The sequence below is a fragment of the Hyaena hyaena genome, unplaced genomic scaffold (genome assembly GCF_003009895.1).
Source record: "Hyaena hyaena isolate Hyena2069 unplaced genomic scaffold, ASM300989v1 scaffold_9, whole genome shotgun sequence".
NCBI classification, from domain to species: domain Eukaryota; kingdom Metazoa; phylum Chordata; class Mammalia; order Carnivora; family Hyaenidae; genus Hyaena; species Hyaena hyaena.
In genome coordinates this window covers 5022977-5043653 of record NW_024080641.1, presented here as the reverse complement: position 1 = coordinate 5043653, position 20677 = coordinate 5022977, and the positions used below count along the sequence as shown (strand labels likewise).

Here is a 20677-nt window from a genome sequence, read left to right as displayed (position 1 = left end):
AGGCTCTGAGCTGGCAGTCAGCACAGAGCCTGACGCGGGGCTCGAACCCACGAACCGCGAGATCATGACCCAAGCGAAAGTCAGACGCTTAACTGACTAAGCCACCCAGGCGCCCCCCGGGAGCCTCTTTTATAAACACCCCGACTCCCCCCACCCCCCCGTTCGGGCGGCTCACTCCTGGTGACCTCATCACCTCCTGAAGGCCCCACCTCCCAATAGTTGGGATTTCAGCCTATGAAGTTGCGGGCGACACAAACGACACAAACGCTCAGACTGCGGCAGTACCTGGGACAGTGGTGCCGGTGTCCAGGCTGCTGTGCAAGCTGGAAAGTGGAGTTTGAGGCCTTGCTGCTATAGCCCTCTGAGTGTGGCCTGGAGAGGCTGGAAATGAAGAGGGTCTGGCTGTCAGGCCCGGGGGTCCCACCGATGCTCTGTACTCACCGGGCAGGGGGCTGGGAGTCAGCCAAGCAGACTAGGGTGAGCTGGAAGCAACCACGGAAGCTGGGTCTGGTGAGGTCACGGTGGATGGTCAGGGCCATCTGGGCCAAGAGGAAAACATCCTAACTGGGAAGAGTATGGACAGTGAAGAGCACTACTCACACCAGATTGTGCATTTGTTCAAGGCTGAAAGCTCTACACATTGAGAGGGGCACACGGGGACACAGCCTGGAAGTTTGTCCAATAGATGAATGAATGAATGAACTATGGCAGCCTCCCCTTCACTGTGGTGTCTGCCCCCCCCCCCAAATTGTGGAACTTCAGCTCCATGAGAACAGATGCTTGTCCGCTGTGTTCACTGCATTGCCTGGGGTAACGTTCAGCATAAAGCAGGAACTCCGGTTTTTCAAGAGAGAGGGAGGGGAGGAGAGGGAGAGACCTGGGTTCAAGTTCCTCTCTTTACTCCCAACACCGTGAGATCTACTTTACCTCCCCTTTCCTGACCTCGGCTTTGCTGTTTGTAGAAGGAAGGGTGTCTTAGAGTCCTTTCAGTTCTGCAAACACTTGTGTGCTAAGGACTGGGATTCCTGGGAGACTGGAATCCCATGGCCTACGTCTGACTCTGAACTTTAGGAAGGACGAGTCTGAAAGTCCCTAATTGGTTATGTAACAAGGGCTCCGTCAGGGTCTCTTAGATAAATACGTGGTGAACGAATTTGTGTGAGAATGAGTGCTTCTGGGCCAGGCAGTGTTCCAAGCTCTTACGTGAACCCAGTCTACTCCTCACAAGGACACTACTGGGATTCCCACCTTTCCAGTGAGGAAACTGAGGCAGGGAAAGGTGAAGTAACTTGCCCAAGGTCACCAGCTCAGGAAGGGCAAAGCCTGGATTTGAATCCAGTCTATAGAGCCCTTGGTCTGCACAGCCCCTGCTCTTGGCTATAAATGGTGGCTGAGCCCGGGGGGAAGCGGAGAGGGAGGTGCCCTGTGTTGCAGAGGTGGGTCTATTATGGGGCAGGGAAGTCCATAGTCACAGGCCACACCCAGCCTTTGAAGGGCCCAGATCCCCAGTCTCATGGTGGAAGGTGCCAGAGTCCGGGCGTGTGGCTGTGGGAATGGAGAGGGCCCCGCCACCCACCGCGATCGCTGGTCCATCCCGTTCCCGAATCACCTCAACAGCCAGAAACTGCATCGGATCGTCATCTCCTTGTTTTGGACACATTCCGCCGGGGACAGGTTCCGGGCTGCCACCTGGGGCTGGTGGCCTTCGCTGGGGGGGCGGGGGAAGAGAAGCTGGAGGGGATCTGGAGCCCCAGGAGTCATCAGTGGCAGGAAATGGCTCCCTGGGACCTTGGAAACACCCATTGCTGGCTTCGCTGTTCCGAAGTGAATGTATCTGGCACCAGCCTCAACTCTAATGGGCACGCACACACGCACGCACGCACACACACGCACGCACACACCACGGACTCGCTCACTCCACTGAAGACTGGGTCCCAGATCCTCTCCCCAGGAAACACACCCATGCACACATCTGCATCCAATTTCAGGTCATTACGGGCCACTCTAAGGACCGACTGCAGAGGCCAGGTGAAGACTAGATTCTAAATTAGTTCAAGATCTTGGAAGAGAGTTTGGAACACAGATCAAAAGCTTTGAAACTTGTATCTCTTTTGCCATAGTGGTTCCACTTTTTATAACTATTGCTAATGAAATAATCATAACCGCGTGCAAAGAACTAGCTACAAAGAAATCTGAGGCCACATTGTTTATAAAAGGGCAAACTGGAAAGAGCCTTAATTTACAATGAAGACTGTACTTTTTTAAATGTTTATGTTATTTTTTAACTTTTTTTAATGTTTCTTTATTTTTGAGAGAGAGAGGGAAAAAGAAAGCATGAGCAGGGGAGGGTCAGAGAGAGGGAGACACAGAATCCGAAGCAGGTGCCAGGCTCCAAGCTGTCAGCACAGAGCCCGACACGGGGCTCGAACCCACGAACTGTGAGATCATGACCTGAGCCAGTCAGACGCTTGACCGACTGAGCCACCCGGGTGCCCCACACATTCTTTTCAACCATTCATGGAACATATACCAAGACAAGCCATATCCTGGACCATAAAACAAAACTCAACAAACTTTAAAAAATGGAAATCACAGTGTTCTGTACCACAATAGACTCAAACTGGAAATAAGTAACAGAAAGAGAATAGCAGACTCCCTAAACATTTGGAGACTGAACAGCACATTATAAATAAGCCACTGGTCAAAGAGGGAATGTCGGAGAAAAACCAGAAATATGTTGAACTGCATGAGAGTGAAAATACTACGCATCCAATTTGTGGGATGCAGCTAGAGCCATGCTGAGAGGGGAAACTGGTAACACTAACATGCCGACATTAGATAAGAGGGCAAGTGTTCGATAATCTAAGGTCCCACCTCAAGAAGTTAGAAAAAGAATAAAATAAATCCAAATCAAGCAGAAGAAAGAAACTAAGAGCACAAATCAATGAAACTGAAAAACAGAGAATTTCAATGCAACAAAAAGCTGGTTCTATCAAATGATCAATAAAATTGATTAACCTCTCCCATTACTGACAAAGTAAATAAAGAGGGAAACTTCCGATTTCTAATTGATCAGAAAATCACCAATATTGGGAAAGAAACAGTAAACACCATTAGGCCCGGCTGCCAGCAGTGGGACAGTAAAGGAGTATGACAAACAGGTCTACGCATTTAACCATGGAGAGAAAATGAACCAGTTCCTCAAAGAGTACAAACTACCACCACTAACCCAGTATGAGACAGATTATTGGAATAGCCCTATAATAATTAAGGAAACTGATTTTATAATTAAAAAAATTTTTTAATGTTTATTTTTGAGAGAGAGACGGACAGAGCATGAGCAGGGGAGGGGCAGAGAGAGAGGGAGACACAGAATCTAAAGCAGGCTCCAGGCTCTGAGCTGTCAGCACAGAGCCCAACGCGGGGCTCAAACTCACGAACCATGAGATCATGACCTGAGCTGAAGTCAGACGCTCAACCGACTAAGCCCCCCTGGCGCCCCTAATTTAGTAATTTTAAACTCCAGAAAAGAAAGAAATCCCTAGGCCCAGAGGGCTTTGCATGAGGGTTCTACCAACTGTTTAAAGAATCAGCACTAATCTTATTCAATCTCTTCCAGAATACAGAAAAAGGAGAAATACTTTTCTATCCATTTTATGAGCCCAATATTACCCTGATACCAAAACCAAACATAGTACAAAGAAATGATATTACAGACCATATCTCCACATGAATACAGACACAAGAATTCTCAACAAATGTTAACAAATGGACTTAAAAATATATACAAAGAACTGTACATCAGCAACAAGTGAGCTTTATTTCAGGGATCCAAGCCTGGTTTCATATTTGAAAACCAATTAATGTCATCACAGTCATATAAATTCATGAGAGGGGCCCCTGGGTGGCTCAGGTGGTTAAGCGTCCAACTTCCGCTCAGGTCATGATCTCACGGTTCATGGATCTGAGGCCCGCGTCCGGCTCTGTGCTGACAGCCTGGAGCCTGTTTCAGATTCTGTGTCTCCCTCCCTCTCTCTCTCTCTCTCTTTCTCTCTCTCTCTCTGCTCCTCCCCTGCTCATGCTCTGTTTCTCTCTGTCTCAAAAATAAATAAAATAAAGTTTTTTTTAAAAAAAAAAAAGAGCATTTGAGAAAATTCAATATCTGTTCATGATTAAAACTCTCAGAAAACTAGGAATGGAGGTGAATTTTCTCAACTTGAGAAAGAGTATCTACACACACGCGCACTACAGCTAACTTCACACTTGATGGTAGAAGAACGAATTCTTTGCTCCTAAAATTAGAAACAAGTCAGGATGTCTCATCTCACTACTCTTATTCAACAGAGGACTGAACATTCTAGCCCATGAAATAGGCAAGAAAGGGAAGTAAAAGGCATATATATCAGCAAAGAAGACATAAAACTATCTCCGTTTGTGGGTGTCACAATGGTCTAAGAAGAGAATCCTGAATGATATACAAAAACCAAAACCAAAATATTCCTACAGCCAACAAGTGAGTTCAGTAAGGTCTCAAGGCACAAGATCGATACCTAGAATTCAACTGCATTCCTGGGTACCAGCAGCAAAAACATGGAAACAGAAATTTTAAATGCAACATAGCTTACATGTTTTCTTTACTCATTCATCCATCAAAGGACAACTTAGGTTGCTTCCATATCTTGGGTGCTGTAAATAATGCCACAGTGAACATGGGAGGTGCAGACATCTTCTTGACTTAGTGTTTTTGTTTCCTTTGGATAAATACCCAGAAGTGCAACAGGATATGTACAACATAAGCCTGGAACATCCTATGCCAGAAAGGAAGCAAGTGCTTTTGAAAAATGGGCGTGTCACACAGAAGATTAAAGAGGCTGTCACTAGCCACACCTGGAATAATTTATGCACCAAAATATCAAGTGATGAGTTATAAACCATTAAAAAAGAAACTGTAGGAGTGTATATTGATGAGAGATAGATTGATGGATGGATGGATAGATATGGATGGATGATAGAAAGATGGATGCATAGGGGCGCCTGGGTGGCTTAGGCAGTTAAGCGTCCGACTTTCGCTTAGGTCGTGATCTCGCGGTTCGTGGGTTCGAGCCCCGCGTCGGGCTCTGTGCTGACTGCCAGCTCAGAGCCTGGAGCCTGTTTCAGTCTGTGACTCCCTCTCTCTCTGACCCTCCCCTGCTCACGCTGTCTCTCTCTCTCCTAGAAAATAAAAATAAAATAAAATAAAAAGAAAGATCGATGCATAGATAGTAGACAACAGATGGTCGATAAATAGATGATAGATGGCACATAGGTAGATGACAGATAGATAATAAATGACAGATGAGAGAAAGAGAAAGAGGAAGGGAGGGAGGAAGGGTGGAAGTATGGAAGAAGGAAAGGAAGAAAGAAAATAGACACTAGGAACAAGAGGTAGAGGAGGGATCTTGCTCACGGAAGAATCCCAAGGGCTGATTGCTCAATGTTGAGAGTGTTGGACTCAGGAAATCATCATTTTCCAAGCAAGAGCCATCCATGGGCTCTGAGCCTCAGAGGACATTTTGGTGAGGAGTAAGATGTGGCCTTCACGTGTCTGTCCACACAGGGAGGAAAGAGGAAAGAGTAATTGTACAGTGGAGCGACCAGGCAAAACCTTGACTAGGGGGTCAAAATTACATCACTCATGGTGAACCGATGGACACTGAGCCCCCTCCCCAGATGCAATGCCTCCGAGGTGGACAGAACCTCACACAAGGGCACAAGGAAACATCACACAAACACAACATGAGAAATGTTCTATTTTGTAAAGGGGGGAGGTGCAGTCCTAAAAAAACAAAAACAAAAAAAAAGGGCAATGTTATTAAAGATAAAGAGAGGCTGTGAGAAAGTTCCAGATTATAGGAGGCTAAAGAGACAGGACACGAAACAGCTCCTGACTGTAGACTGGGTCCTGCACTGGATGGGGGGGAAATGTGTTATAAAGGACTTTCTATTGCGGTGACCAACAAAGTCGGAATATGGACGGACAATTCACTAGAAGTAGTGCATCACTGTGCGTTCATGAAGTCCATGATCGTGTATGTCAGAGTATCCCTGTTCTTGGGGAATACACACTCAAGTACAAACTTGATGTTTGTGTCTTACTCTCGCATGGGGGTTGGGGATGGGGAGAGACAGAGAGGCAGAGAGCACAAAATGATAAAGAGGAGTCAATATTAACAATAGATGCCTCTGGTTAAGGGGGGCGTGATAGTTTTTCATACTCTTTTTATTTCCACCACAATTTTAAATTCGAACTTATTCCCAAACAAAACATGTTAAGGTTTTGTGCCAGAAAAGGCCAAATGTCCTTCAGAAAAAGGCTTTTGCCTACAGTCTCAACAGCCGTGCCCGGGAATGCTCACTTCCCACATCCCTGACAACATTAACTGGCATCACACTTTTAGAAAATCTAACAGCTTGGGGCGCCTGGGGGGCTCAGTCAGTTGAGGGTCTAACTTCGGCTCAGGTTATGATCTCATGGCTCATGGGTTCAAGCCCCGCGTCGGGCTCTGTGCTGACAGCTCAGAGCCTGGAGCCTGCTTCAGATTGTGTGTCTATCTCTCTCCACCCTTCCCCAGCTTGCTCTCTCTCTCTCTCTCTCTCTCAGAAATAAACATTAAAAAAATGTAACAGCTCTTATTATCAAAAAGACAAGAGGTAACAAACGTACCACTTCAATAAGCGGGGGGGGGGGGGGATAGTATCCTACTTGCATGTAATAACGCTCTGAAACTGTACTTTTAAAAAAGTACCTTAGGATTAAGCAGAAACTGATTCAAATCCTAATTCCAAAGATCCCACTGGCCATGTTGTTAAGGGTCTCTGCCCCTCAATTTCCCTATTCATTAATCAAGTCTACAGGATGCAGTGAGGGGCCCATAACATCCTGTGTGCAGAGGATACAGAACAGCACCAGGTACACAGAAAGCACTTTATACATGCTAACTATTGCTAGTTATGCCACCAGAGAGTCCTCCCTGCCAGAAGCACCCTTACCAGAGACAAGTAGCCCAGCATGGTGGCCGCTGGTCCCATCAGAAAGATGAGCTGCAGGCTGCAGGTGCTGTCATTAGACATGCACACGTCGGTAACGGAACCATCTGTCTCCCGGCCAGTGCGGGCCGCTCCTGGAGTATGGTTGTGGTTGATGGATTTAAACTTGAGACGGGGTGCCTGGGGGACTCAGTCAGTTAAGCATCCGACTTCGGCTCAGGCCATGATCTCAGGGTTCGTGAGCTTGAGCCCTGCGTCGGGTTCTGTGCTGACAGTGCAGAGCCTGCCTCAAATCCTCTGTCTCCCCCTCTCTCTGCCCCCCACTCATTTTCATTCTTTCTCTCAAAAATAAACATTTAAAAACATAAAAATTAAATAAAAATTAAAAATAAAATAAAACATTTAAAAAAATACCCAGGAGCTGGGTAACGTGGGTGGTGGCTGCTCCTCAGAACCCCTTGTAGGAGATGAGACTCTGAGGGACCCCCTGGACAGACAGGGTGACATTGTTCCCCTTGGTGGCCCAGGGAGGAATGGAGGTGATGGCCAGCTGGGCAGACACCCGCTTGCTGCAGGAGCTCATGAAGGAGGCTGAGGGAGGAGGCAAGGGGCACAATCACAGGGGCCAGTTGGCAGCATGCGACACTGGAATCAGCCCCCTTTAGGTTCTCATTCATAAGAGTTTAACAATGGGAGAGGAAAGAGCAGGTGCAAAGGCCCTGAGGCAGGAGTGAGAGCGTTCTTTTAAGAGAACAGTAGAAAGATCAGTGTAGCTGGAGTTGAGTGAGTGAAAGGGAGAGTTAGGAGATAAGTTTAGAGAGGTAAGGGAGGCACACCACACAGATACTACTGGCATTTTGGAGAAGGGGGAGGAGGAGGAGGAAGAAGAAGAGGAGGAGGGGGAAGAGGGGGAAGAGAATATGTACATTTATATATAATATATAAATTTATATGTGTTCCATATATCTTATATATTTATATATTATTATTATTATTATTAAAGTCATTCATCGTGGGGACCCTCCTATGCGTTGCAAGTAGTTTAGCGAGTGGCCCTCCACTGCAACTAGAAGCTCCCTCCTGGCTTTGGAACGAGAGCCCCCCCACCCACATCGCCCATTGCCCCACACGCCGCCCCCACTAGGGGGCAGTATTAGCCCTGGTTGGGAACAATTCATGGCCGCCGCTCTTGTAGACCATTTTAAGGATTGCGTTCTTAGAGAGTTCTGGAACCACCAGAGGCTTTTGGCCTGAGGGGTGACGTTGAAGGATCATATTCTGGCTGCACGGCGAATCGATTTTGGAGTCCAAGGATACAGCTGCCACACGGCCTGGCTCCGAGGGGCGGGGCACGCGCAGGCTGCAGCCCAGGCAGAGCGTCAGGAGCGCCTGCGACCGCGCGACAGAGCGCGGCGACCTGAGCCAAAGCGGTTGTGGTGACAAAACGGAGAAATGGTAAGGCTTCCGATCCTGAAGCCAACGGTACTTGCTGGCAGGTAAGATGTAGGGGTGCGAGCAAGGGAGCGGGGGTGGGGGGGACCCGGAAACGTGAGCACGGAGCCGTCCCCTGCGAGACGGAGCCACTCGGAAGCTCACCACCTCCGCAGGGACCCTCCAAGGGACCAGCCGTGGCTTCAGGACGCCCCGCCGGTCTCACTGGTCTGGACCCAGAGGGACAGCGAGGGCGTCTGAGAAGCAGCCACGCACAAGCTGCGGGGTCCGTGGTCTTTCACCACCGCCAGAGACAGCCCTGCAGACCTGTCCCTCCGCGTCACACCCCCTTCAGCCCAGACTGCCCGGGGAGGGAGGGAAGGGCCCCCAGGGTCTTGGAGGGGAGTCTGGGAAGAGGCCGAGGGTGGGGGCGGGGTCCATTGACACCGGCACCGGGCAGGGGTCTCACCAATTCTGCGCGTTCCTCCAGGCTGCAGTGACCCAGCTATGTGGGCAGGCAGGGCAGCCTCGGCACTGTCTTCGCTGATGAGGCCGTGACCTTGTGCCGCCCCAACATGCCCCAGAGGTCCTCTGTGCTGGAGGCGCAGCCCCGCAGTGGTGACCACACGTGGACTTACAGGCCACCGACGCGAGCCTGGGCCCCCGGCTAATCTTTGTTAGGGACCTGCAGCCTGGTGTGAAGGTGCTGACATCAAACAGCCTCGAAGGCCATGGACGTGAGTTTATTGGGACAAGTGATAACAAGAGAAAAAGTTAACGTGGCTTCTTCTCTGCCTCGGATTCTGCCCGGTAAGCGGCTTCCACAGCTGGGGTCCAAAAACAGCGGTCTAGAATTTTTGTTTGTTTCTATTTATTTTTGAAAAAGAGGGAATGCAAGTAAATGAGGGGCAGGGAGAGAGAGAATCCCAAAGTGGGGCTCAAGCGCAGCTGATAAGGGGCTCGAACTCACCAACCGTGAGACCATGACCTGAGCCTAAGTCGGCTGCTTAACCAACTGAGCCACCAGGCGCCCCAGCTGAAGTTTTAAATGACAGCAGCTGGCGCTGGCGAGGATGAGCGTACACCAGAACAAGCCTTCTGGGCAGGATGCGTCCAAGGACATAAAAGTGTACCTTCTCTTTGACCTCACAATTCCTCTTGGAGTTATCTTAAGAGAATCATTATAGATACAGGAAAATATTTACCTCTGGGCAAATCATGGAAGTGTTGTTTATGGGATCGTTTGGTCTGGGATCAAAAAGACAGGTCAGAATTACTTAAGTCAAGAGATTGAGTAACAGTGCAACAGCTGGAGCTGCAGCAGCCCCTTTGAGCAATGAGGAGACCTATGGAAGGAAGTATGCCTGGTACAATGAAAGAGAAACATAGAAGGTGCTTGGATCTCTGGTGACCATGAAGCCACAAGACCAGATTGTGATTTCTTTATCAGTTAGCTATTGCTATGTAACAAACCTCCCTAACCTCCCTAAAGTTTAGTGGCTTCAAGAGAGAGACACAGGTAGCACATAAATTCTCTTGAGACCTGGGCTCAGGGTAAGCAATTTATTATTTGGACCTCATTCTATGAACCAAAGCAAGTCAGGAGGCCAGCCCAGACTTGGGGGGAGGGGCAGGAAAATGATTCTCCCTCTTGATGGAAGAAGTTGTTGGCCATGTTATGGGGGTATGGATACAGCAAGCAGAGAAGTGAGGTTGCTGCCGCAATCAAACTACCACAACTTACATTACATGAGAGAACTACATGCTCTATTAATAAAAGCACTGCTATTTTGAATTTGTTTTATGCAGCTGGACCAAATCCCTACTTTATATAAAGAGCGTGGTAGACAGAAGAGTATAAGCAAAGGCCCTGTGGTGAGAGGAGCATGAAAAGTTCAAATAACTGAAATAAGTGAGGTCTTGGGGTGCCAGGGGCGAGAGGATCCAGTCAGGGAGCCACTTCCCATCAGCGCCACGTTTCCTATGGCGGACCCACACGTCCAGAGACGGTCACACTCTCCCGGGACAGGTTCTGGCTCAGCCCACTTTGTCAGGCACATGCTGAGGGCGGGATTTGATTCTGTGGGCATTACGGATGAAGAGAGGGGCCCAAGCTTTGAGAATTCCCGTCTACCCCCCTCCTCTCTCTCTCTCTCTCTCTGAAAACCTCAGGAGACTGGGTAGGAATAGGGGCATGGGAGACTTAAGAACCTGGGGCTTTAAAAAAAATTTTATGTTTATTTTTGAGAAAGAGAGTGAGCATGAGTGGGGGAGGGGCAGAGAGGGAGGAAGACAGAATCCGAAGCGGGCTCCAGGCGCTGAGCCCGACGCGGGGCTCGAACCCACGAACTGTGACATCATGACCTGAGCTGAAGTCAGAGGCTAACCTAGTGAGCCACCCGGGCGCCCCCACAGTGAACATCTTTATGTTCCTTTGGGCTGTGAGAACGTTCCCTTGGGAGTATATACCCAAGAGGGTAATTGACGGGAGAAAATTCCTGGGCGTGAGTATCAGGGTGGGGCCGGCCCTCCGGGTCAGGACTCCGTCCCGAATTGTCTGGACCCGCAAAGGACAAAAGCAGGATGAACGCCTGTCCCCGGGGAGTGAGGTCTAAAGCTCAGTCACTGAGGGCCAGACAGCCAGGAGGAGGGCTGGGAGGCGACCTCCATGCTGGAGGGCGACACATTTACCCAATTCACCGCTTTTTTTTTTTTAATGTTTTATTTATTTCTAGGAGAGAGAGAGAGGAGACAGCGTGAGCAGGGGAGGGTCAGAGAGAGAGGGAGTCACAGGCTGAAACAGGCTCCAGGCTCTGAGCTGGCAGTCAGCACAGAGCCCGACGCGGGGCTCGAACCCACGAACCGCGAGATCATGACCCAAGCGAAAGTCGGATGCTTAACCGACTGAGCCACCCAGGCGTCCCGACTTTACTCTTTTGTTTAAGTTTATTTTATTTTGAGGGAGAGAAAGAGAAAGCAAGCAGGGGAGGGGCAGGAAGAGAAGGAGAGACAATCCCAAGCAGGCTCCAAACCCTCACCACAGAGCCCAACACGAGGCTTGAACTCATGAAACCTGGGATTGCGACCGGAGCCGAGATCAGGAGTCTGACGCTTTACCGACTGAGCCGCCCAAGTGCCCCTGAACATTGCAACCTTATTTTTTTTAAAATATTTGTATTTATTTCTAGGGGAGAGAGAGAAAGAGAGAGAGTGAGCAGAGGAAGGTCAGAGAGAGAGGGAGACACAGACTGTGAAACAGGCTCCAGGCTCTGAGCTGGCTGTCAGCACAGAGCCCGACGCGGGGCTCGAACCCACGAACCGCGCGATCATGACCTGAGCGAAAGTCGGACGCTTACCCGACGAAGCCACCCAGGCGCCCCGATTCACCGCTCTTGCTGTGAAAGTCTGTGCACACGTCCTCACTGTGGTCCCCGAGAAGATCTACTCACTCAATCAGCTGGTCAACAAACATACACTGGGCAGCCACCAAGGGCCAGGCATTGTTCCAGGGCCTGCGGACACAACAGCAGACGAAGCCGAGGCCCTGCCCCCAGGGCGCTGACCCGGATGTGCATGCTAAGTGGAAAATGGCTGGGCTCGGACAGCCTGAAAAGGAGCCTCAAGTTCCCTTGACTTCCTGCAGTGACCTCCCCCAACCCCTTCAGGCTGTCCCTCTTCATGTATCTTCCGAGGGTGATAAACAGAAGGGAGCTGGGGTAAACAGGGTCCTTGGACCAGCCAGTGGGCCCCCGCCTCACGCCCTCCCTGCATCCGGAGCCCCTGGGTCCTCCGGCCCTGCATTCAGTCTCTCGTGCAGGACAGGGGACAGGAAGGGACAGAGGTTTAGCTACAGAGACATTGCAACAGCTTTCCGGCTCCCTCCCCTTGATGCTGGACCCCACCCCAAGCCCTGTGGGTGCATCTGCGGACCCTGTGCGATGATATAATCGATATAATCGCACCTGACTTCCCTTCAGGTGAGAAAATACAGCCGCCCTGATCTGGGGCGGAAGGCAGAGGAGAGAGGGTCTTAATTCTACCCTGAGGAAGGGGGTGCAGAGTACAGGACACAGCTGTTCCCCGCCTCCCTGTGACAAGGGGATAAAGTCCCGAATCTCTGCTCTAGTGTTGGAGGCCTCCAGGATATGACCCACTTTCCACTGTGAATGTCCATCCCCAACCCCCACCCTGACACACACACACAAACACACACACACACACACACACACACACAGGAATAGAGAACTCCATCCCTGTTCCTCACTCAACCTTACCATCTCCTTGTCCCAGATCTACATTCAACAAGGCAGGGGGGAGGGTTGAAGATGCTGCTCGCTGACTCCCCACGGGAGAAGTTTTGAGCCTGGCATTCAAGGCCTCTACAAAGAGGCCTCCGCCTGTCTTCTCACCACTAGCTTCCACACACCTAGAAAAGAATTCTGATCTCTCGTTCCCCACACACGACCCTTGCTCCCTCTCCCAGCCAGCCATTCCACCAGCCCCAGAGTGGTGCAGGGGTGTCCTGTGGAGCAGGGGAAGCTTTTCAGTTCCCCCACACCCGGAAGGGGAAGCTCTGAACCCTTCAGCTTGACATTCAAGGCCTCTACAATCTGGTCTCTGCTGACTCATCCACCATTAACTCCCAGCAGAGCATAAAGAGAGCTCAGAAATCTGGTTCACGCATTTCTAGCCCCACCTGCCCAGGGAATCCCCCTGCCTCCCTGCAGAGATGACAGCCCCGCCTTCCTTTCTGGAGAAGCCAGGAAATAGCCCACGGTGGTGATGGGAACCGCACCAGCCATCACAAGCACGGTGCCAGCAATGTCCCGTCCAGGGATGGGCGTCCTGGAATGCACTGGCCACGGCTTCCGTGGAGACAGAGGAGAGACAGGGGCCGGGGAGACTGTGGGGTCTAAATACCGTGCCCAATACCTCCCAGTCCTCATCCCTGAGACCTGTGACTGTTCCTTTACATGGTAAGAAGGTATTTTGCAGATATGACGCGGTTAAAGACCTTGAGACAGGGCAACTGGCCTGGGGTCACCCAGCTGGACCCTAAAGACGAGTGTTCCTATTAGGAGGCGGCTGCGGGAGATTTGGCAGAAGAGAATAAGGCCACGTGGTGGAAGTAGACAGAAGCGGAGGGAAACGGGACCAGAGAAGGTGCCGCGATGCTGGCTTTGAACGTGAAGAGGCCATGGACCGAGGAATGCAGTTCTAGAAGCCGGAAAAGATGAAGGAACAGGTTCCCCCTACAGCTTTCCCAGGGGAACGGAGCCCTGCAATAGCTTGACGTCCGCCCCCAAGAGACGGATTTTGGACTCCTAACCTCCAGGAGTATACAAGGGTCCCTGCGTGTTGTTGTGAGTTACCACGTCTGTGGCCATTGTTACGGGAGCCACAGGGAAAGAATCCAGAGGCCCAACGCCCCGATGAACCACCCACTCATCCTGGATTTCAACTGCTCTGTCAACTGAGCCCACACCCCTCACCGGGCACAGGACCAGGGAGAGTGAGCTCCTTCATTCCAGTGTATATATGTGGCGCTGAAGTTTGTCTGAACCGAGGCCAGACCCTGTGTGATCAGCACCTGGTCAGATCCAAAAAGGACGGAAGGAATAAAGGAAGTGAGAGATGTCAGCCGTCTGGCTTCTGGAAACAGAGGGCTCTGAACACACCGGCTTCAAAGAATGAGCTGAACTACTTCAAAGTACAGATTCTGGGGGCACCTGGGTGGCTCAGTCAGTTAAGCGTCCAACTTCGGCTCAGGTCATGATCTCATGGTTCATAGGTTCAAGCCCACATTGGGCTCTGTGCTGACAGCTCAGAGCCTGGAGCCTGCTTCAGATTCTGTATCTGCCTCTCTCTCTCTGACCCTCCCCTGCTCACGCTGCCTCTCTCTCTCAGAAGTAAATAAAACATTTAAAAAAAAAACAGGTACAGATTCTGGGCTGGAATTCTGGCTCAGCCCTTTCCTAGCTGAGTGACCTTCAGCAAACTCCTAGACCTCTCTGGGCCCCCTAGCCCTCTGGAGACAACGGCACAGGTTGGCCAGGAGGTTGTTAGAACTGACATGGCTGCAAATTCTGTCACTCCTCCCACGGAGAGGATGGGACTGCGACCCCTCTTTGAACCCCTCCCTGAACGTGGGCTGGCTTGGGGCTCTGCAGCTCAGACACCTAACACGGCTCAGCACGGCCACACTCCCCCGGGCTCTAGGGGAGAATCCATGCCCTTGCTTCCTCCAGCTTCTAGCGGTAACTGCGTTCCTTAGATTAGCTCACAGGCCCTGCTCACGGCGCCCCGACCCCCCTTCCCTCACCATATCTCCTCCTCTGACTCTGACCCTCCTGCTTCTCTCTTATAAGAACTCTCAGGATTCCCGAGGGCCCATCCCAATAATACAGGTGGATCCCTCCATCTCAAAATCCTTACCTCAATTACGCCTGCAAAGTGCCTCTGGCTACGTCAGCTAACACATCACCAGTTCCAGGGATTATGGAGTGGCGCCACTCAGCCTGCCACAGCTGGATAGACGTCTCTCTGTGCCTCAGTCTCCACATCTGTAAAATGGAGATTAACAGTAGTATCCACCTCTGGGGTTGTTGTGCGGATGAAGTAAGATCACGGGCCTGGCACTAGGAAGGGCTCAAAAGCATTAGCTGTTGCCTCAGTTTAAAATCTCCCAGAAGAGGACTGAGACTTCCTAGTTAATTTCGGAAGTTCAAGAACAGTGATGGAGGGGGGGGAAGCAGTAAAGAGCAGGGAGGATAGATTATAAAGGGGGGGGGGAACTATGCCAGCTGCCACAGCTCAAGCCCACAGGGACACTCCGGGGAGAGGACAGTGCACACTCAAGGAGCAAGGGCACTGGGGTATGTTTGCTCCAATTTCTCTCTGTCATCGCCTGAGCCCTGTTCCCACAGGGAATTAGTTCTGAGGCCCAGTGGCCTTCAGAGCGGCCAGAAAATAGCCCATAGGCACCAAGATGCATGCCAAAGTCTGCTAGAAAACCACGCAACATCCAAGGGATGTGGGCAGGGCCCTGAGAGCGCCCTCTGCTGCTGATTTTATTATTATACCCAGCTACACGGGACAAGAATCCACATGAGCCACGTGAGGGGATCACAGAGGAGAGGGCTCGCATCCAGCTGGGGTTGCTGAGGCCACAGCCCCCCAACTCCTAGTGCCTGTCAAGGCCACTTGAGCCTCCAGGGGTACGGGACCCCCAAAGAAAGCTGCGAACTTCCGTGCCATGGATCACCCCCGCCCCACCCCTTTGACCATAACGCATGAATTAGGCATCAGCAGGCAGTGGCCAAAGCAAGTCAGGGGGGCCCCCCAAGGAGGCAGACCTGCCAATGCCTCCCCAGCCTCGAGAGGCAGGCAGTCCGATGTGCGGCTGTTGCCTGGAAAGGGACTGACTGTCAAGGCCAAGAGCTGCCTCCAAGTCAAAGGCAGGACAAGGCTCTGGATCCTGCGGACCTGAGCAGCCAGGGCCCCCCTCCCCTCAGGGCGGCTTCTGTCCTTTCCCGGAAGTCAGACGAACCACTTCACACCCCACACACCGCGTGGCCGCCCCCACGGTTTCCTCATCTCGTTCTCACACACGAGAGCGATACTAAGTCTCCTTCCTATGGAAACGCGGTGGGGTCCACAGCCTGGCCTTGTGGGTGTGGCTCTGGGTGCAGATTCTGTATTACATATGGATAGAACACAGGTTACATACGTCATATGCACCGCTTATCACGATCCCCTCTCCCCGGCCAGCTCGCCCCACCAAGGCGAGAGAATGGCCACCGTCGAACCCTGACTTCATGCCTGAGCGAGCTGGCTGCCAGAGGGCGCCTGACTCTCTGGCTTCAAATCCCAGTAACAGGGCCTCCCCGTCGAAGCCTGCTGAGGCCAGTCTTGGGCATCCCGAGGCCTCTTTTCTAGAAAGTTCCCGGAAACGGAATCAGACGTTACGTGGTCTTTTGTGTCCAGCCTCTGTTGCTCGGTGTCCTGAGTCCGAGACTCACCCCTGCTGCCGTGCGGACCAAGCGTTCACCCTACTTTATTGCCAAATGACGTTCCATGGAGGGGCCGTTCCACAGTTTGCTTCTCTGTTGGCCTTTTAATGGACAGTTGGATTATCTCTAGCTGGGGCTGTCATAAAAATTGCTAAGAACAGGGGCGCCTGGGTGGCTCAGTCGGTTAAGCGTCTGACTTCAGCTCAGGTCATGATTTCACGGTTTGTGGGTTCAAGCCCCGCGTCGGGCTCTGTGCTGACTGCCAGCTCGGAGCCTGGAGCCTGTTTCAGAGTCTGTGTCTCCCTCTCTCTCTCTGACCCTCCCCTGCTCACGCTGTCTCTCTCTCTCTCAGAAATAAATAAAAAAACATTAAAAAGAAAAGAAAAGAAAAATTGCTAAGAACACACAAATCACGCTCTGAGGATTCACTCTCAAGTCTTTGTGTGAAGGGTCTGTCTCAGCATTGAACTGGGGTTCTGCTGGGGGGGGAGGGGCGGCTATGGTCCATGACCAAGCTTGGCAGAGCCACTGGGGCTTGGACAGTTCTGCTCAATGCAGGGCTCCTCTGAGGAGCTACCCCGGCTCCCGAGCCCCTCACTGGTGGCTGGGCCGTCAGCACGTCTGCATGTGGTCCACTTCCCCGTTTCCTGCCCCGTCTCGACGTCTCCCTCCCAAATCCCACACACAGCTCACTCAGTCTCCGTGTCTGCTTTCCAGAGCACCCAGCCTGAGACACACAGCTAAAGCACTCAGAAGAGTGCCTGGCAAACAGCAAGTGCACTGAAAACGTTAGTTTGTCCCTGTGATTTCTATGCAGGGATGGGCACGCAGATTCTGGGGCTGGATGCCTAGGTGCGTTTTCAGTGCAGGAGAGCCCCCTCAGAGGGAGGGGAACGGTGCCCAGGCCTGCCCAAGCTGGGCCCATCCATGAGGGCTTTTTAGATGCCCCCATGGCTCGGCCCTAAAGTAAAGAAGGATGAGGCGAGGGGGGAAGAAGTCAGAAACCCAAGCAGGGAAAACAGAAGAGAATCCCCCACTCTCTTTGTTCTGACCTCAGCTCACAGCCTGGAGGTATCTTTACTGGGGGAGGCAAGAATCTTTAAAAATCTTTAAAACAGTCTGAGTTGGGGGGGCGCCTGGGGGGCTCAGGTGGTTGAGCATCCGACTCTGGCTCAGGTCATGATCTCGCGGTTTGTGGGTTCGAGCCCCGTGTCGGGCTCCATGCTGACAGCTCGGAGTCTGGAGCCTGCTTCAGATTCTGTGTCTCCCTCTCTCTCTCTGCCCCTCCCCTGCTCACCCTCTGTCTCCTTCTCTCTCTCTCAAAAATAAACATTAAAAAAATTGTTTAAAACAATCTGAGTTTTCATAACAAAACAGAACTGGATACTTTTATCACTGAAATGAGACAGCTCTTGGGACAGAAGGTGACATCAGACCCTTATGTGACCAAAGAGGACCCAGAGGGCATGGAAGAAGCGGCCCTTACAGCAGCCTACACGGTCGGAGAGGAAAGAACAGACATGGGGTCAGCGGATACCTCCTATACCTCCTCCTGGGAGACACGGTGGGTCCCCAGTTAAGAGCGTAGCCCCTGCCCTTCCCCCCAAGTACTTCGGGCAAGGGCTGCGGGCGGCCACTTGTCCCAGAGCAGAGAATGAGCCCACCTGATGAAGGGGGCATCCACGTGGGGGGGGGGGGAAGGGGAGCACAGGCATATCGGGAGCTGGGTTCCTCCCCTCAGAGCAGGGAGGCACCAGCGTGGCAAGGGAGGAGGCCGAGGAAGCCGGCGGGACACTCTGGTCGTGCCTGGGCCTGGAGCTTGTCAACAGGGAGTCAGAGACACAGAAACCCAGGCAGATGTAAATGTGCCCTGGGTGACCCCGGGCGTGTAGACCCTGGCCGCCTCCAAGTGCCATTAGCCACTCAATGGCTCTTTGCAGACATGGCTCATTCAGAGGATGGGGCAGCGAAAGTTCAAAGTGGGCCTGGAACGTCTTCCTGTGCCAGAAAGCACACACATCTGCAAGGAGAGATGGGCCACGCCGACGGGACGCGGAAGCCACCAACTCCTTTGGGCAAACGAGGGATAATTTTAGCATCAACACAGACAACGAGTGTACATTCGCTTGCTGGGGCTGATGTAACAAAGGAGCGCTGACTGAGCAACTCAAACAACAGAAAGGGATGGTCTGGTCCTGCTAGAGTCGAAGCTGAAGGTGTGGGTGGGGCCTGTTTCTCCTGAGGCTGCGAGGGAGCCTCTGTTCCCTGCCTCGCTCCCAGGTCCCGCTGCTGCGCAGGCAGCCTGTGGCGGTCCGTGGTGTGTAAAAGCATCTCCCCTCCTTCTCTGCCTTCAGCTTTTTAATTTTTTTAATGTTTATTCATTTTGGAAAGAGAAAGAGAGAGTGCAAGTGGGTAAGGAGCGAGAGAGAGAGGGAGACAAAGAATCTGAAGCAAGATTCAGGCTCTGAGCTGTCAGCACAAAGCCTGAAGCAGGGCTCAAACCAGTGAACCATGAGATCGTGACCTAAGCCAAAGTTGGACACTTCACTGACTGAGCCCCCCAGGCGCCCCCTGCCTTCATCTTTACACGGTGTTCTCCCTGTGTACGCATCCGTGTCCAAACCTCCCCCTTTTTATAAGGGTACCAGTCATACTGGGTCAGGGACGTACCCTGCTCCAGGATGACCTCGTCTTAACTAATTATATCTGCAATGACCCTACTGCCTAATAAAGTCACATTCTGAGGCATTAGAGAGTTAGGACTTCCACATATGAATTGGAGGCAGGGGACAGGACACAATTCAACCCTCAACAGATAGTAAGAGATTATTAAGCAAAAAAGAAAAAAGAGAGAGAGAGAGAGACTATAAGGCACTGAATAAAATATGAAGCCACCAACCCATACTGATATATACTGATTTACATAAATCAATAAAGTAAAAATGTGATAAAGAAGAGAATTTTTGGGGCGCCTGGGTGGCTTAGTCGGTTAAGCGTCCGACTTTCGCTTGGGTCATGATCTCGCGGTTCGTGAGTTCGAGCCCCGCGTGGGGCTCTGTGCTGACAGCTCGGGGCCTGGAGCCTGTCTCAGGATTCTGTGTCTCCCTCTCTCTCTGCCCCTCCCCTGCTCACGCTCTGTCTCTGTCTCTCAAAAATAAATAAACGTTAACATTTTTTTTAAAGAGAGAATATTTATATACTTTCAGAATAGTTCCCCATGAATTATTAGTTCATTACAAAGTGGGACAGAAGAGCCTTTAAGGAGGCCCCATGTCCAAATACAGTCACACTGAGGGTTAGGGCTTCAACATAGCAAATGGGGAGGGGCATGATTTGGGCCATAACAGCCCCCTTGTCCCTGAGGACAGGAGCTCGGAGGCCATGCTTTCCAGTGAGGGGTTCCTGGAGGTCCCCGGCAGGACCTCCCAGCCCCCATCCACAGAAGCACCCTGCTTCTGAGCACCTCTACAGTCTGCCCTCCTCCCTCTCACTCCGCCCCCCAAACAAGGGTGCCTCCTGGGCTTATGCAACCGACTCAGTCATGGGAACCAGAGCTGGTCCCTGGAGCTGCTTCTGGGAGCCCCGCACTCCCCCAGCACCCCAACGCCAGCCCTGGCACACAGAGGAGGGGCCTGATGTCAGGGTCCCTTGGGGCCAGGGGTGGGCACTGCCTGTGCAACTTCGGAACCCCCACTATGGACAGTAGAGTCTCTTTCTCCCGGAATCTGGGATTGAAACCAAGAGACTGGAGCTCAGCCTCTTGAAGAAAGGCCATGGGTGGGGCGCCTGGGTGGCTTAGTCGGTTAAGCGTCCGACTTTCGCTTAGGTCATGATCTCGCGGTTCGTGGGTTCAAGCCCCACGTCGGGCTCTGTGCTGACTGCCAGCTCAGAGCCTGGAGTCTGTTTCAGAGTCTGTATCTCCCTCTCTCTCTGACCCTCCCCTGTTCACGCTGTCTCTCTGTATCCTAGAAATAAATAAAAATATTTAAAAAAAAATAATGCTTTCTGTTTCCTAGATCATGGTCATGTAGGGTAGCTGATGCGAGTGTGAAAGTGGGTAAGACTAACAGGGAAAATTCTACATTCACTAATTCACAGCCACTGTTACAGATAGAAACGATGTGAAGGGAGGTATTAATCGGGAGCATGGAGATGAGGTAAGTGAGAGATGACTTTGAGGGGCAGGGCTCACTCTGTCATCCTCCCCC

General features: G+C 51.6%; 1 protein-coding gene across 1 annotated transcript in view; it reads right to left on the bottom strand.

Moving 5' to 3' along the window:
- Window positions 1-539, bottom strand: part of CEACAM20 (CEA cell adhesion molecule 20) — a 26063-nt gene extending 25524 nt beyond the window's left edge. The window contains 2 exon segments of the mRNA XM_039247899.1: window positions 286-381; window positions 442-539. Coding sequence (XP_039103830.1) covers window positions 286-381; window positions 442-539 — 194 coding nt within the window.
- Between the last annotated feature and the right edge of the window lie 20138 nt (window positions 540-20677).